This window comes from Odontesthes bonariensis, chromosome 13 (assembly GCF_027942865.1).
Source record: "Odontesthes bonariensis isolate fOdoBon6 chromosome 13, fOdoBon6.hap1, whole genome shotgun sequence".
Classification (NCBI taxonomy): domain Eukaryota; kingdom Metazoa; phylum Chordata; class Actinopteri; order Atheriniformes; family Atherinopsidae; genus Odontesthes; species Odontesthes bonariensis.
Genome location: NC_134518.1, coordinates 34,724,157 through 34,741,358, shown reverse-complemented (window position 1 = coordinate 34,741,358; position 17,202 = coordinate 34,724,157). Strand labels below are relative to the sequence as shown.

The 17,202-nt window shown below is 40.1% G+C and overlaps 1 protein-coding gene across 2 annotated transcripts in view; it reads right to left on the bottom strand.

Moving 5' to 3' along the window:
* The window catches only part of LOC142398038 (complexin-2), a 78,425-nt gene that overhangs the window by 18,830 nt on the left and 42,393 nt on the right, over window positions 1-17,202 (bottom strand). Inside the window, exon 2 of one of the 2 annotated variants that reach the window (XM_075481994.1) lies at window positions 5,452-5,631. In XM_075481994.1, coding sequence (XP_075338109.1) covers window positions 5,452-5,482 — 31 coding nt within the window. In that variant the 5' untranslated portion in view covers window positions 5,483-5,631. The remainder of the gene's footprint in view (window positions 1-5,451; window positions 5,632-17,202) is intronic. The other variant, XM_075481996.1, reaches the window with a different exon arrangement.

The following is a 17,202-nucleotide window of genomic DNA, read 5'->3' as shown; positions in this document are numbered from 1 at the left end:
GTAAGCGCGACAGAAAGCTTTGGTGGGAGGGGACTCTTCCAAAACTGATGCCAAGGCTGAATCAAACGAGCGCTGTTCCATTGCCGCCGCCATCTTTCTTGTTGTGCTTTCGCTGTCTATGTTCGCTTCCACTGCCCAACGTCGCACTGCTCTGTCGTCACTCCCTCAAAACCCCGCACCAGAACCCTCTGCCCCGCCCGCGTTGATTCAAAACACATCTCTGCGTTGTGATTGGTTTAGTTGCCGTCTGCCAGATTCAGGGCAGTATTTTCAAAATGAAAAGTGGTTCGAGGCCAGACCCAACCGCAGGCAAAACATTTTGCCGTCCAGCAGTTGGCGCTGGTTTTCCAGGCTAGGAAAACGGCTTTCTTGAAATAAGATGTGATATTTGGGACTTTTGAGATAAAAGTGATCTTGAAATTAGCTTGAAAACCTCTTCAAATGTCAAAAAAAGCTTGTTTCATATGAAATATGACTCAAAACAATTTGTTTTGAAGACTTTTTCATTTAACAAGATATTCCAGATGTATTGTCTTCAAACAAGTCCCTATATCTGGCTGAAATGGTGCCTGTTAGGCAGTTGTGTCTTACATTAAGTGTAATGAGATACTCAATGAAACAAATATACTTGGTAAGATTTAGGTTTTTTCCAGTGTAAATTCATTTAAATTATTTTATTAGTTTCTCTTTATATTCTTTTATGTATTTTCAATGCTTCTTGCACTCCCTGCTGCAATGCTTTTATTTTATGTAAAGTACTTTGAACTGTTTTGTATATGAAATGTGCTACAAATAAATGTGATTTGATAAATCAAACCAACAGTTTTACTCACAGGAGTCGCAGTGAAGCTGAATCATGGAAAGAAAACTCCAGTTTTTAACTCGTGTTTCCCATAAGCTGAAAGTGTGTTGGTGTGTTTCTGCTAATTTACCGAACGACTGTAATAAACACAGAAATAAAAGCACGAAGGAATGTAGAGATGTGATAATCAGTGGTTTTACCTCACCTGCCTGCATGTATTCCTAATATGTCAGTAAAGAAAGGGCCATTTGTTCAAGGAGAAAAGGTCACGTGCACCTGACGGCACGGCTACGGGAGGTAAATTATGACCTTTAACTCGGGATTGATGGAAGGATGGAAGGGGTTGCTGGAGTGCAGGGTTGACAGAGCTCGTTTAATTACCTATTAAAATTCAGAGTGAAGGACGGGATGTGCTCTGCTGTGTGAAAGGAAAGAGGGGAGATGCAAGGATGGAGGGATGGAAAGCGAGCGAAGGAGAGGAGTTTACAGCCACAGATTTGACTAATCACGGGAGGAGAGAGGGAAAGAAAAAGTCCAGGGGAAAACGGGGATACAACGAACAGAAAAGAGGAGCAGTGGAGCGGAAAGTTGTACAACTGTGGTGGTTAATCATGTGCGGAACCTAATGGATAAAGAGGCGGGGGATAAATAAATGGATGGGTAGTTGAGATAGATGGTCGAAGGTAAAACTGCAAGAGATTTTACAGTAAATTAATTACAGAAGTTACTCGTTTTGTATTCATTCAGGTTTCAAATCACCCTGAACTGCTCGGAAAGCTGATATATTCCACACATTTAGAGTTCCAGTCAGACACACTGAAGAAGAATAACACCTCCAAGTGAAGGTTGATCAGCTGCATTATGAATTAAAACTCTTTTAAATTCCTTTTCCCTCGTTATAACAGGAGAAAATAAATGTCCAGATGACTGTGGAAAAGCTTTCTGGGATGAATAAAACAAAAGTTCACCCACAGACTGGCGCCATTCATGAATATGGAGTTAACGGCAGTGATACATCAGCACGGCTGCTCATATCGTACATCTGTCCATTTAAATTAGGAAGGCTTGTAAGGTTCAGATCCTCAGATCAGCACACGGACTGCTGAAGCTGCAGAATGAAACCACACTGGAAAAAATCAAAGTCTTACCAAGTATATTTGTCTTAGTTCTAGTCCAAATATCTCATTACAATTAATATAAGACACAACTGCCTAACAAGCACTATTTCAGCCAGATATAGGGACTTGTTTGAAGACAATACATCTGGAATATCTTGTTAAATGAAAAAGTCTTGAAAACAAATTGTTTTGAGTCACATATCATATGAAACAAGCTTTTTTTTTTACATTTGAAGAGGTTTTTAAGCTAATTTCAAGATCACTTTTAACTCAAAAGTCCTAAATATCACATCTTATTTCAAGAAATCTTGACAAGCCGATTTTCACTAGTTCCATTGGCAGATTTATTTGCTTATTTCAAGCAAAAACATCTTTTATTTGTTGTTTTTCTTACTTGTTTTTGGAGGGGCATTTTTTCCAGCGGTCTTAAAGCTGGAGTTCAACCGCTCATACTCTTGAGCCAAGGCCTCAGAGGAGGACTTCGTTGAACTTATCAGCGTATGGATAAGCACATATTCCATGATAACTGTTATCGAAATATTGTTCATAATACCAGAAAAGATAATTAAGACCAAACGAACTGTTGCACGGCTACAGTTGATCCAAACAAAAGCAAGTTGGCAGCTACGTTCCAGACTTAAAGGCACGGTTGGTAATCCTGTTCAGAAACACATTTTGTAATACTGGGTGAAATGGTCCGTCTATCCTGAGAGGAATCTATACATGATGTATTTAGAAAAAGGGCCAAAAATAATCAGACCTCTGTGGCAGCTGCAGGACTGACGAAAAGCTGACCAATCCAAACTCCTCGGGCCGAGGACAAAGAACCAATCAGATGCCTTCATGAATTACTAATATTGAATTTTTACAGCATCAAAATCAGACTTTGAATTTGAAAAACTAACAGTGTAAAAAAAAAAAATCAATTTCTAAAAAATTCAGTGTAAAAAATTTCAACTTCAAAAAATTAAATGGAAAAAAATTAGACTTCAAAAAATTCAATGGAAAAAAATTCTACTTAAAAAAATTCAGTGGAAAAAGAACTCAACATCCGGGTAACCAGGGAGAAGCAATCGATCCCTGTCTCAATTCATCCAACGGCAGCCAATCAAGTTACGCCCCATTGGGCAGATAAGCTCAATATATATTGAGTAATATCTATTACTCAATTTTACTAACACAAACGGCAAATAAAGTAAACTCACTCACCGAAGCAGCATCACCCGCGTTGGTGGACATGGCTGATCTGTCCAATGGAGCGTTCGTAACTCGATTGGCTGCCGTTGGATGAATTGTGACAGGGATCGATTGCTTCTCCCTATTTACCCGGATGTTGAGTCTGGTTCTTTTTCCACTGAATTTTTTGAAGTTTAATTTATTACCACTGAATTTTTTTCCACTTAATTTTTTTACGCTGAATTTTTTTTAGATGTTGAATTTTTTTACACTGATTTTTGTTTTTAGAAATTGATTTTTTTTTACACTGTTAGTTTTTCAGATTCAAAGTCTGATTTTGATGCTGTAAAAATTCAATATTAGTAATTCATATTCAAACTGACGGCTGAGTCCCACCATCAGATGGGTGTTCAAGTTTGTGGGGGCGTGGCTTTTTCGATGGAGCACTGACGGGATGGGGAGGGGGAAAAAAAGACAGTTATGTGACAATAGCGGAGCCATGAAGAAGAACTAATAGGTTTAAAGCAACATGGGCAGAGAGGGGGCCACATTAATGAGTGCTGGGAGAGAGGAGGAAGACTGAGGGCAGGCTGAGCTGCAGAGGAAGAAATTGCATTTCACTCTGGCTGCTGGTCAGTGAGCTGATGAAATTAGAAGAGAGGGCTGATTTAAAGAGGCATGACTTCCTGGCCCCGGAGGCCCCGGATTCTCACAGCCCGTTTTTATATTTCTCTTGGTGAATGAGTCCAACCTGGATCAATATGGAGGCCACGAGGTGTGAATGAGAAGCCAGATGAGGAGCTGTGGCTGTCTAAACAGAACTTACATAATATCCAGTTAGTTTTTTGTGTCATATATACGATCATTTTGTGGCCCAGTCTGACCAATCCAAAAAAAACAATCAGATGCCTTCATGTCTAGTTCTAGTTCTTCCCAGTCATGGGGAATAAATGTAGTTGGAGCTCGAGCAGCACACAAGAAAGAAGTTCATGAAGACCCTCAGTTATCATCAGGTTTATAAGTTGTTGTAGCCTTGGAATAAGATTGTTCCCAAGATAGTTTCACAGCCACTTGCACCTTAAATCCTTTCACCAAGTGGCACACAGGTAACCTCTACGACTCTTAAAGGGATAGTTCGCCTATTTTGACATGAAACTGTATGACATCCCATATTAGCACAATGGAAAAAAATCAAAGTCTTACCAAGTATATTTGTCTCATTTCTAGTCAAAATATCTCATTACACTTAATATGAGACACAACTGCCTAACAAGTGCTATTTCAGCCAGATATAGGGACTTGTTTGAAGACAATACATCTGGAATATCTTGTTAAATGAAAAAGTCTTGAAAACAAATAGTTTTAGGCACATATCATATGAAACAAGCTTTTTTTGACATTTGAAGAGGTTTTTAAGCTAATTTCAAGATCACTTTTATCTCAAAAGTCCTAAATATCACATCTTATTTCAAGAAATCTTGACAAGCCGATTTTCACTAGTTCCATTGGCAGATTTTTTTGCTTATTTCAAGCAAAAACGTCTTTTATTGGTTGTTTTTCTTACTTATTTTTGGAGGGGCATTTTTTCCAGTGCAATATCATTTATGAACATTTTCTTACCCCCTGCCAAGCGATTGTGAGGTCTGACTTTTTCCTGGAGAACGATTTTGTGATGCAAATGTATTACTCTGTTGAACGCATATTGTTTTGAGAAGCAAAACGCTTTATTTTTTAAACCCCAGCCAACTAGCCGGACTACCTTCATCAACACCAAAACGAGGCTGGAACTCTGCTCACAGGACGCAGCAGGGGGTAAGAAGATGTTCATAAATGATGTTGCTGATACGGGATGTCATACAGCTTCATGTCAAAAGAGGCGAACTATCCCTTTAATGAGGGAATGTTTAAAAGCCCATCATCTACATATAACTGAGAAGGCTTTCAGATGGGAGGTCGTTAAATGGATTAAATTGTGTCTGCTACAGTTTAATAAGAACAGAGCCAAAGACATGGATTGAAGCGCGAGAAACGAGCCTCCAGTTTGGTTCTCCGGATTACGTCCAGTTGACCAGTCAAGTGGAGGAGCAAACAGATTAGTGTCAGCGCGCTGGGCAGCCTCTATGTTTGCAGAAGGCCAATTTGTTGCTTCCGCTTTTATGGTAACAAGGGTTCTTGTTGGTCTGCCTGATTTAAGCGTCGTCATTAATGCGGATGTCCACATGCGGCCAAAATGGGCAAACATGACCAAGGGATGCCCCGACTATAATAATATACATTCACAGGACATCCCTGTTGTCCACAGATAATATCTACAGCTCAAATATATTCACAGAGGAAGTGAAATCGAGTACTTACCGCCTAAAGCTTGCTTCATTACAAAATCCATGGCTCCTGCGGTTTATTACAGATGTGCTTCTTAAAGTCAAAGATCACTGAGCATGTAGCCACCAAGCCTGAAGATGTCTCGGATCCTTCTCACTTTCTTCTTCTTCTTCTTCTTCTGTTGTACTGCCGTGCGTCTTCAGCTTCTCTCTGCTGGACAGAAATAACAAAAGACTGAGCATTATGTAACAGGACTTTCCTTTCCAAGCACAAGTCTTGAGCTACCCCTCATTTCTTTACACATTGCCAGGAAAACGCAAATTATTTCTACGCTGTTTTTCAGTCCACTTCTTGTGTCCTTTGGCACAGCTCAGCCTTTCCTCCCTGTTTCCCTTCCTTAAGAACGGCTTCCTGACAGCCACCCTTCCATGGAGCCCATTTCTGATGAGGCTTGGGCCAACAGCAGATGGATCAGCTGAAGGTCCAGATGCATCTCTCAGCTCCTGTGTCAGGTCTTTGCTGGATGTTTTCCTCTTTCTTAAGGACATCACTTTCAGATCCTGTTCATCTGCTGGAGATAGTTCTTTAGGCCTGACACTTCTTCTTCTGTCCTCCACTTGTCCAGTTTCCTCAAATGTTTTAAGGACACACTGCACACCATGCTGAGATATGCCAAGTTTTCAGCTAACAGCTCTTTGGGAATCACCTTGTTGCTGCAGAAATCCTGTTTTCTGTCTGTCACACTGTGTTATCTTTGCTGTTTTTCACACATGCAGCTAAAGAAATGGGAACAAATCTTAATTCCAGTCTAAAACCCACAAAGAGCTTCTAGATTATTCATTTCTGGTGGCATAAAACAGTTTAATCATTTCATTTATATTAATTGTTCCATAATTAGTCATTAGATTATATCTTATATTCCTTTTTTAAGCTTTAAATTGAATCTTATTTACTTTTTCTTGATGTTGAATAACATATAACATATAATTCTTATTATTGTCTGTTTTTTTCCTACTTTTCTACTTTTAGACGTGATAACATTCATTATTTTGGGTTTACGATTTTTTAAAAACTGAATTTCATATATTAATTTGACTCTTTTGGTAACTGAAAGCAGTTTTTAACGTAAATGTACAAAAAAGTTGAAACTATGAAACTATTTTTCACAGATGCAGCTAAAGAAACGGGAACAAATGATGTGTCTCTGTGACAGGCTGCTGGGAACAAAGTGCCTAAAGATCCAGTTTAAAACGGCTGTTTCATCCTTTGAGTTAGGAGCCTTTTTCCTGCTTCAAATGATGAGAAGTGGCTTAACAAACAAAGAAAAAACACTTTTCTCTGAAAATAGGTTCAGGAACTGGACTGAAAAAGAGTGAAAAAGCAGCCAAAGTCCAAAGAAACACTTTGAAAGACCTTCAGAAAGCTGGAAATCTATTGATCACGACCACTTTAAAAGATTAGAAGAAATGAGGGCTGGATCAGGACTTTTGCACGGAGCTGCCCACTGAATATTTATGATTCTAAACATTAATCCATTTTTCTTACTGAGCAGGGAGTCTACAATTACATCCCCAATTAATCTATAAAAAGACAGACTCAGTATTTGAGAACTTGACAAAATGCAAATGTTGAAATTACAGATGAAGACATCTTGTGTATCTATTACTAATACTGAGACCTTTTTCTGTGATATATATTTTATATATTATTTAGCTGCATTAATTTATGATGTGGTGTTTACAGTCATCAAAAGAACTTCCAGAGCAGCATTTCTGTTAGTAAAATACATGTAAAAATCCAGAGAGAATTCAGACACAGTCAGCAGTAACATTTAAAGTTTGTATTTGATCTAATCTGCTCTAAAAGGTCGTAAATCTACTTCTCCACAAGTCTTACAATCTAGTTTATTTGGACTGTAATTATTCTTTGTTATTATTGTAGATATTTTAAAAATGCTAAAGTGATACTGAATGACACACATTAATAGAATTTAAGATCCTTCTCCTCACATATAAAGCTCTTAATGACCGAGCTCCATCACATCTTAAAGATCTCACAGTTGGATATTTTCCCAGCAGAGCACTTTGCTCTCAGACTGCAGGTTCACTTTGTGGTTCCCAGAGTTTCTGAAAGCAGAGCCTTCAGTTATCAGGCCCCTCTCTGTGGAACCAGCTGCCAGTTTGAGAGGCAGAGCCTTCAGTTATCAGGCCCCTCTCTGTGGAACCAGCTGCCAGTTTGGGAGGCAGAGCCTTCAGTTATAAGGCCCCTCTCTGTGGAACCAGCTGCCAGTTTGGGAGGCAGAGCCTTCAGTTATCAGGCCCCTCTCTGTGGAACCAGCAGCCAGTTTGGGAGGCAGAGCCTTCAGTTATCAGGCCCCTCTCTGTGGAACCAGCTGCCAGTTTGGGAGGCAGAGCCTTCAGTTATCAGGCCCCTCTCTGTGGAACCAGCTGCCAGTTTGGGAGGCAGAGCCTTCAGTTATCAGGCCCCTCTCTGTGGAACCAGCTGCTCAGTTTGGGAGGCAGAGCCTTCAGTTATCAGGCCCCTCTCTGTGGAACCAGCTGCCAGTTTGGGAGGCAGAGCCTTCAGTTATCAGGCCCTCTCTGTGGAACCAGCTGCCAGTTTGGGAGGCAGAGCCTTCAGTTATCAGGCCCCTCTCTGTGGAACCAGCTGCCAGTTTGGGAGGCAGAGCCTTCAGTTATCAGGCCCCTCTCTGTGGAACCAGCTGCCAGTTTGGGAGGCAGAGCCTTCAGTTATCAGGCCCCTCTCTGTGGAACCAGCTGCCAGTTTGGGAGGCAGAGCCTTCGGTTATCAGGCCCCTCTCTGTGGAACCAGCTGCCAGTTTGGGAGGCAGAGCCTTCAGTTATCAGGCCCCTCTCTGTGGAACCAGCTGCCAGTTTGAGAGGCAGAGCCTTCAGTTATCAGGCCCCGCTCTGTGGAACCAGCTGCCCAGTTTGGGAGGCAGAGCCTTCAGTTATCAGGCCCCTCTCTGTGGAACCAGCTGCTCAGTTTGGGAGGCAGAGCCTTCAGTTATCAGGCCCCTCTCTGTGGGACCAGCTGCCAGTTTGGCTTCAGGAAGCAGACACCCTCTCTACCATGAAGATCAGGCTTAAAACTTTCCTTTTGGACAAAGCTTATAGTTCGGGATGGCTCAGGAAACATCCCTTTAGTTACTTGACTTGCAACAAGCTTTTTTCTCCATGTATGAACTATTTATGCATTTATTTCATGCAGGGATCTCTGACCTGGTGTTAAAGTGTTATAGATGTCTCTTTTCTCTACTCTTACCCCCATAATTGATCCCTACAGATGGCCGTCCTCCTGAGTCTGGCTCTGCTGGAGTTTTTTTTTTTCATCTCCACCATTGCCAGCAGCTCCATGTATGCTCAGGATCAGGGATTGAATCAAATTCAAGATTTATTGTGTTGGTTGGTACTTTTTCTTAATTGGAATACAACAAATACTATAATTCTGAATTAGAATGATTGTAATTGAACTGGAATATGATTACACTGAATCAGATTGCTGATGTATGAACTAACTGTTGCCTCTCTGTATCGGTTTGATTGACCTCGCTGGTGTTTACCGAGATGAAATCCTCTACATTTGTTGCCCCAGGCGAAACAGAAGCAGCATTTCTATTTTGAAGCCGATCCCTCCTGCCTCTCATGCCGAATGCCCGGTGTTATTTTGCTCTGCCAATATTTGCCAGAGCTGAACAGAGTTGGGATGAAATGGGATGGGATGGCAGATTGAGCCGCGCAGCTTATTCTGGGAGGTAACAGGGGAGACGAGGCCAAGCGGGACCACAATCCATTTTTATCTGTGACAGAGCGCTTCGGGGAGAGAAGCGCCTCATTTCCATAAACATGAGCACATACGTCCACACAGAAGATTTGACTAAAAGGAATGTAAATGTCCGCTCAAACACAATGGAAGAAATATCTACACACTTCACCTCGTGTGTGTGTGTGTGTGTTCATACTCTGCAAATAAATTGAGCATTTCCAGAATCTGAAACAACCCGAAGAGAAGAAGTCATCTTTTAAAAGGCCAGAACAGATTTGTGTGAGTATGGATGGGAGGTTTGAAGGCTTGGCTTTCTACTTAAACACCATTAAATTCAGAAAACATGAGCTCGTTATGTAAAAAACACATCAGGCTTTTGTTTAATTGATAACACAGATGCATCTTATTCTCATATGAACTGGAATGATTTAGATATAATTGGATTGAATTGCGGTTTTTCTAATTTGACTTGAATTAAACCAGTTGTTTTTTTCCCCCTGTTAGGATGTTTGTTAGAGGTGGCACATAAAAAACAAACTGAATTAAGAGCGTTCATTTGGGGCAACCAAATCACAGACAAAGAAAGTTTTGAAAACCACCATCGAATCCTCTCAAGTTTCAACACGAGGGCGAGTTGGCGAGTTCATACAAATGCCACAAAATGACGTGAAACAAACAGAATTGTTGTATTTCCATCACAACGTCCTTTTCACTGAGGTTTGTCTGGTTAGTGACACATTTTCTTCTGCCAGTTTCCACTAAATTCACCAGAAAACATGCAACTGGTATATTTATCCACTCAAAACGTACGGTGTCACAATCCCTGGTGAATAAATGTGAGATGGCCACATATCATCAGTGTTTTCGACATGATGGTTTCTGTGGCCCATAACGAGTTAAATGCGTTACCCATATTTTTATACATCTTAACTCTTTCGGTGCCATTGACGTCTATAGACGTCAATTTAAAAAAAAAACATTCACTGCCAAAGACGTCTATAGACGTCAATTGCGTTTTTTAACGGAGCGGGCTGGGGGACAATCTAGCGGAGTTTGTCACTAAATCTTAGGCTTGTAAACACTAAACAGAGAATATACTGGCAAAATTACCCGCTAGGTGGCAGCAGTGCCACTTTGCACAAAAAAAGAAGAAGCTTGTTTTCTCCGTTTTTTTGGTCAAACAGCTGTTTTTGGTGAAACCAACCTATGTTCTACTGTCTATTACTAAAGGACTGAAAATGGTAGAAACAAACTTTTTTTTCCTGATGAAAGAAGAGAGTCTACTCTTTCGTTTGGTAATTTCGGTGTGTACATAGTCATAAGACACACTTTTCTGTGGGTCTTGGAAAATCAGTCAAAATACTGTAAAACACTTGGCAGTATGGGTCTCTCTGAACTAGGGTTGCCAACCGTCCCTTGAAAAACGGAATCGTCCCGTATTTAGAAACAAATGTACGCGTGCCGTATTGAGCTGAAAAGGGACGCACTTTGTCCCGTATTATCGTAAGAATAAAAAATCGTCCATAAAATGTCAGTGGAATAAATGAATAACACGGCGCTTTATATGAAAATGTAAGGTAAACCTTCTCCCTGGCCCGCTCCTGCTCTGTGACCAATGAGCTGACAGCACATTCATAAAGAAGTACGACAATACGGAATACCGCTCATCTCATTGGTCGAGGTTGCCTAGCTGCGAAGAAGATGGCGGAAGACAACAAAGCAGCATGGGTGACCGTGTTCTATGTCTATGGTGACAGTGACACAGACGCCGGCACTGCTGCGTTAAAGTTCTCGGACCTTACTCCTCCGCTCATTGTGAGCCTCAATTTTGAAATGTCTTGCTCAGAGTTTTACTCTGTGGCACTCAAAGGCAAACAGCTCCTTGCTGCAGCAAGAGCTCAGAGGAAGTACAGATGGAAAAAGTAGCATTGAGTTGCGCAAGCAAAATTGCATTAAGTTCATAAGTTCTATTTTTAAATATGTTTGCAAGTTTACAAGTCTGTTTGCACTTTTGTTATTATCTATCTATTGTTTTATATTTATTTATACAGTTTTAAGTTTAAGACAGATTTCTGTTTAAAAAAGATATTTATTTTATTCAGTTTATTTTGTTATTTTGTAATAAAGTACATTTCTGCTTAAACTTTTGTTTTTCATGTGTTTATATCACTCAAAAAATGCATTTAATTCAACTCAGATTCGAGTCAAATAGTTAAAAAATCATTTCACCACGCCAGGAAGGTTCCTGCCAATGAGGTGTCCCTTATTTTTTTTCCAAGGAGTTGGCAACCCTACTCTGAACTGAAAATGGCTGGCAGCCAATGAGTTAATTACCATTGCAACATATTGACACAACAATTTACTGTCATTCCATAACTATTAACAAGTGGAAAGGTTGTAAAAAAAAAGTGAAAGCAAAGTGGAAAACAGTGTGTTGCGGGGCTCTTGTGGTGTTTCATATGAACGTCCGCATATTAGCGCCCTCCACCATTTTCCTCATAAACACCAGGCCCGAAGTGTAATGAGACGGTGAAGGTAAACATCACGACTCAGGGAGATGTTGAACATCAAAGTGACACAGGAAGTTAGGAGTAAGGAAAAATGAATGGAGCTACTTTTACAGCTAAACTGGGCCATTTAATTGGACCATTGTCCCAGTCCCAGTTGTGAGAAAACCTTTGAGATATTCTGCTGCTTCTGACTTTCTCTGTGGGGACTCACGGTGCATGTAAGTACAGCTGAACTCACTGCACAGACGCGGTCTTTAAGTTACTTGAACTTCATCAGATGAGGCTGTGGTTATAAAATAAGGATTTTATTAGAGCAGAGCGACAGCCTGGAAATGCTTTAAGCACGAGTAATTCGAACCCTGACAGCATTTTCTGGGCGTTTGTTCGGCATTAAGAGCCTCTATTTTGTATAATTTCAGTTAAACTAACTAACTTACATGAAAAATCCAGTTTTGACGCGACTAACACAGCATTTTTTTTTTCTAGCGTCATATAAACATGCTTTGATTGTAAAATGAGTTTTGTGGTGTTTTTATTGTTCCCTATATATCCTCTGCTGCCTGTTAAACCAATCACTGCTGGGTTTTTCTCGTGTGTTTGTGTGAATCATTTTCTAACACTAGTTTAGTTAATAAATAAACTTTAATTATTAGTTAGTAGTACTTGCTTGGATGTGAACACTGTTTCATTTCATGTCTTTTTTCTGTCTTTTGAGCCAGGCTGCTTCCTTCACACTAAAGACAACATGCAACGGACACATTTAGGTGTTTTTTTTTTTACACTTTGTCTACTGGACATTAACACAAAAATGTGCATAGTTTATTAATGAAATATATTCAACATGCAGAGAACAAGTTTTCCTGGATTTTATTGATATGTGGTGTTTTCTGTTGGGTGGTCTGCACCAGGACAGCTGCAGGAAGTATCTCACAAACTGGATGATGGATTTTTTTATGCATCTGTTGCATGATGCCTGCAGTGCTTGTGGTCTGGCGGGAGAGCGTTTCTCTTATCGTTACAGAAACAGGCTCAAGGATTTACTCATGGCATAAAGGAAAGATGCTGCTGTCAGACAAGGACATCTGCAAGGAAAGCACACACACAAACACACAAACACACACACACACACATATGCCATAAGGACGTTCAGATCCCAACCTTCACGTACATTGTCTGTGACAGTAGATGTTTGATAATCTGTGATCTCATATCTCACAAAGCAGACATGAAACCTTTCCTGTTGTATTGGTAGTTTTTAGGGCTGGGCGAGTTAACTCGTTATTATCGCGTTAACTTGTTAATTATTTAATCCCGATAAATATTTTATCGCGCATTAACGCATGAAAAAAACCAAAAAACTAGCAGGTAACATCACCGTTACAGGTGTGAAGCTCACGGAGCTAACCGGCGCTACTTCCTGTTTTACTTGTTTCAACATAAAAGCACGTATTTCAAAATAAATTTTAAGAAAACTTCTGTATTTACAGCCAAGTTGAATTGTCTTCTCAGCGTAGTAGTTCCAGTCTAAAATATCACTTAAAGGCAAAACACACAACTGATAGCAGCAAGTCATTCAAGGAAACAGACAGTGGAGCGAGGCTTCTACATAAAAACTACAGAAAGATGCTGATGTTAAAAGTGTGTTTGCACAACAAATGTTATGGCACTTTCATTCATATGGCAGCACATTTAAAATAAAACTAAATGCTAAAAGCTATACACTACTTTTGGATTCATTTTTGGATTTTGCGTACAAATGCGATTAATCGTGATTAATCAGGGAAATCATGTGATTAATTAGATAAAACATTTTAATCGTTGCCCAGCTCTAGTAGTTTTTAGAGAAACATGGAAGAGTTCAGTTCAGTTAGGCTGAATATTTCAATTTATTGAGTAAAAAACCCAAAGATGCTGCAGATTGTACTGCAAATTATCTCAAAGCTGCCACAAGTTTGAGGATTAAACCAGCCTTGTGAGGTCATGACCTGGACTGGTTTCCAGTTAAGCGGTGTCTAACGTTAATGGATGGAGTTTCTACCCGCCTAATAAGAGCACCAGTTGTGCCTCTTCAACAACCAAAGTAATCCATATCTGCTCAGTCAAAGGAAAATAAACAGTAATGCATGTTTACTTTCAGACATGAAGGTCATTCTGTTCAGAAAAATTGCAGAAAGTTTCTTCAAAATTCCCTAAATGCTGTGATGAAAGTGGTTTTCATGAGGTACAACCCAGGAAAGGGAGATCAATAGTTCCCTGTCCAATCTGTCTGGGCACCAATTTATCCCTCTGGTCCCTCCTTTGGGCAAAGCATGGCAGGTTCTGAGTTTGAGACCCTCGCTGTTTCATTTAGAGTTCCTTAAATGATTCGACTGGAAGAGTTTTACTTCTGCAGCTCATGATAGATGTTTGTGAGGAAAGTTTTATGTAAGAAAAATAAAGCTCCTTCCAGGAAAAAAGTGCAATGATAGATCCTACTGATGATAGAAGCTGCACCTACACTGGAAAAAAATGCCCCTCCAACAATAAGTAAGAAAAACAACAAATAAAAGACGTTTTTGCTTGAAATAAGCAAAAAAAATCTGCCAATGGAACTAGTGAAAATCGGCTTGTCAAGATTTCTTGAAATAAGATGTGATATTTAGGACTTTTGAGTTAAAAGTGATCTTGAAATTAGCTTAAAAACCTCTTCAAATGTCAAAAAAAGCTTGTTTCAAATGATATGTGACTCAAAACAATTTGTTTTCAAGACTTTTTCATTTAACAAGATATTCCAGATGTATTGTATTCAAACAAGTCCCTATATCTGGCTGCAATGGTACTTGTTAGGCAGTTGTGTCTTATATTAAGTGTAATGAGATATTTTGACTAGAAATGAGACAAATATACTTGGTAAGACTTTGATTTTTTCCAGTGTACTACTACTGAGATTACTTAATCCTCTAAAATGCCCCGACCAAAATATCATAGAAACAAAAACCACTGTACTACTAGAGGTTATGTAGGTATTATTACCAAGAAAACAACAATAAATCAAGGCTGCTGAGACGACCCAAACTTAAAATCCTCTAACCTACATCCAGTTTACCATCTCTGGAACATTAAACTTATAATTCGGTGTTAGAAATCAGGGATATTTCAGCTTTAAGAGATAACTTCCATTCTTTACAGAACACCGGAGAGAAATGTGGTTAAATGGGTGGGACATAATCAATACAAACGAGTCTCTACAAGCAACCACACAGCTTCTCTCCAACACAACAGGAGCACAACCTCAGAGAAGCCTTGATGAGAAAGAACGGGAACAACTCATCCCCGTGTTATCGAGTGAAACAGAGAAGCGCCGCTACCTGCCTCCAGTTACATCCTCCTCAGACACCAGGGACCAGAACAGCCGCTCATTACGTAACATCTCATCAGTGGGCGGTTAGCATCGGACCTGAAGCTGAAGCGGCTCTCCAGCACACTGAACTTCTCCGCTCTGGTGATGGTGGAAAGGCTTTAAAACCTTACATAACACTCCCTCTGCAGGGCCGAATATACCATGCAATCACTACTGACAGTACCCAGGGGCCTTCCCACCTCCTCGCCTTCCACCAGCACCCAACCATCTTCCCTCCACCACCCTTTCTTCTCCTTCTTCTTCTTCATTTTCTTTCTTTTTTTAATTTCATAATCCAGGCGCTGGCAGCAGTGCGTGACGTGGGATAATGTTATCACGGCCAGGCAGGACACCTCGCTGATCCTATCCAGTTAATTGGAAGTTGTTTCCGAGTTTCGCAGCCAGAGAAAAAGGGGATGGGAGCGGCTCAGCGAGGCGAACATGACTCCGTCAACAGAAAACATGTTTATGACAGCAGACAGGACTGTTCGAGGGGAGAGAAGACACGGAAAAAGGAGGGGAAAAAGCCTCAAATGTGTGGCATTTCAGTCCAGGGATGACAGCTCCATTACTGGCTTTACAACCAGTGTTGTAAGCAGTGCTGCTGTTGCTTTTTTCTTTTTTTTAAACCATGAAAATATGACACACTGTTGTCATCATCCCAGATTTGCTGACTCTAATTTTCAGCATTTTTAAAGGAATACTGGCATTCTTTATACTCTGTTCCCCATGTCACGCCCATGGACTCATGTTTTTAGTTCTATTGTTACGTTTTTGTGTTTAGTTCATGTCTTGATTTTGAGTTTTTAGTCCTGTCATTGGTTTTCCCCTCACTCTGTTAATTAGTTCATTCCCCGGGCCCTCACCTGTCTGTCATTCCCCACCAGCTGCACCTTGTCCCCAATCACTCTCACTCCCTATTTAGTTTCCAGTCTCCCCTCTCAGTTTGTCGGATCTTTGCCTTTGTTTGCTTACCCTGCCATTCATGTGGCCTTACCTTACCTACCTGACCTGCCTGCCTTGCTTCCCTTTGTTCCAAGTTAAGTATTTATTTATCTATGCCATGCCAAGTCCTTTGTTTATTTCGTCACAGTTTGGTTTTTTTTAATCCGCCTTAGCCGTGTTTTTTGTTTGTACTTTGTTATTTTTTTGTAAATAAACCCAGTTTTGCTTTTTAAGTCCGCATCCGTGTCCTCCATCCTCACAATCCCGTTGACACCCCAGGGGTTAGGGAAAGAGAAAATGAAACCCTCCACCTCACACACTATAAAGAATTTAAAAGTAAAATACTGGGATGCCAGTATTTTACTGTTATTTTACAGTGCAACTACTGTTATTTAGTTTAACAGTATATTGCCGGTTTTTTTTGGATTACAGAATATTACCGTAGAATAACGGTAGGTGTTGTAGTTATTTTACAGCAGAGATGGGACCAAGTCACACATGTGCAAGTCTCAAGTAATTTTTTCTTGGGCAAGTCAAATCAAAGTCAAGTCACCTTATTATTGCAGTTTTACCTGCAGAATCTGATCTTAATAAAGTGAAAACACAAAGATATTAGTAACTGTCAGTAAACATCATCGGCCAATGTGTCCAACCTGTCCACCCTGTATCATATCAAGCTAACGTTAGCTAACTACCGACTAAGCTAACAGGATAATATTAGCTAATATGACGAGCACTTACTGGTCAGAATGGATCTTCAAATGACGAACAAAGTTCCAAGTTATGCTAGATGCTTAACAGTCAAGTCAAGTGCCGAGTCTTTAACTTCCAAGTCCGAGTCGAGTCTCAAGTCTTTTATTTTATGTCAAGTCAAGTCACAAGTCATCAAAACAGTGGCTTGAGTCCCCATCTCTGTTTTACAGTGCAGCTACCGTTATTTATCAAGCAGTATAATATTGTTTTTTGGATTACAGTACATGACGGTAGGAAAACTGGGTTTTAGTAATTTTACAGCACATCTACCGTAATTTATTTAACAGTATAATAACGTATTTTGGATTTGCACATCAACTCATTGCAAATACTGTTTTATGCTTTTAAATTACAGTTATCTACTGGTATTGTTAAATGACTGATTTAACCGTTAATTTACATGTGAGGGAT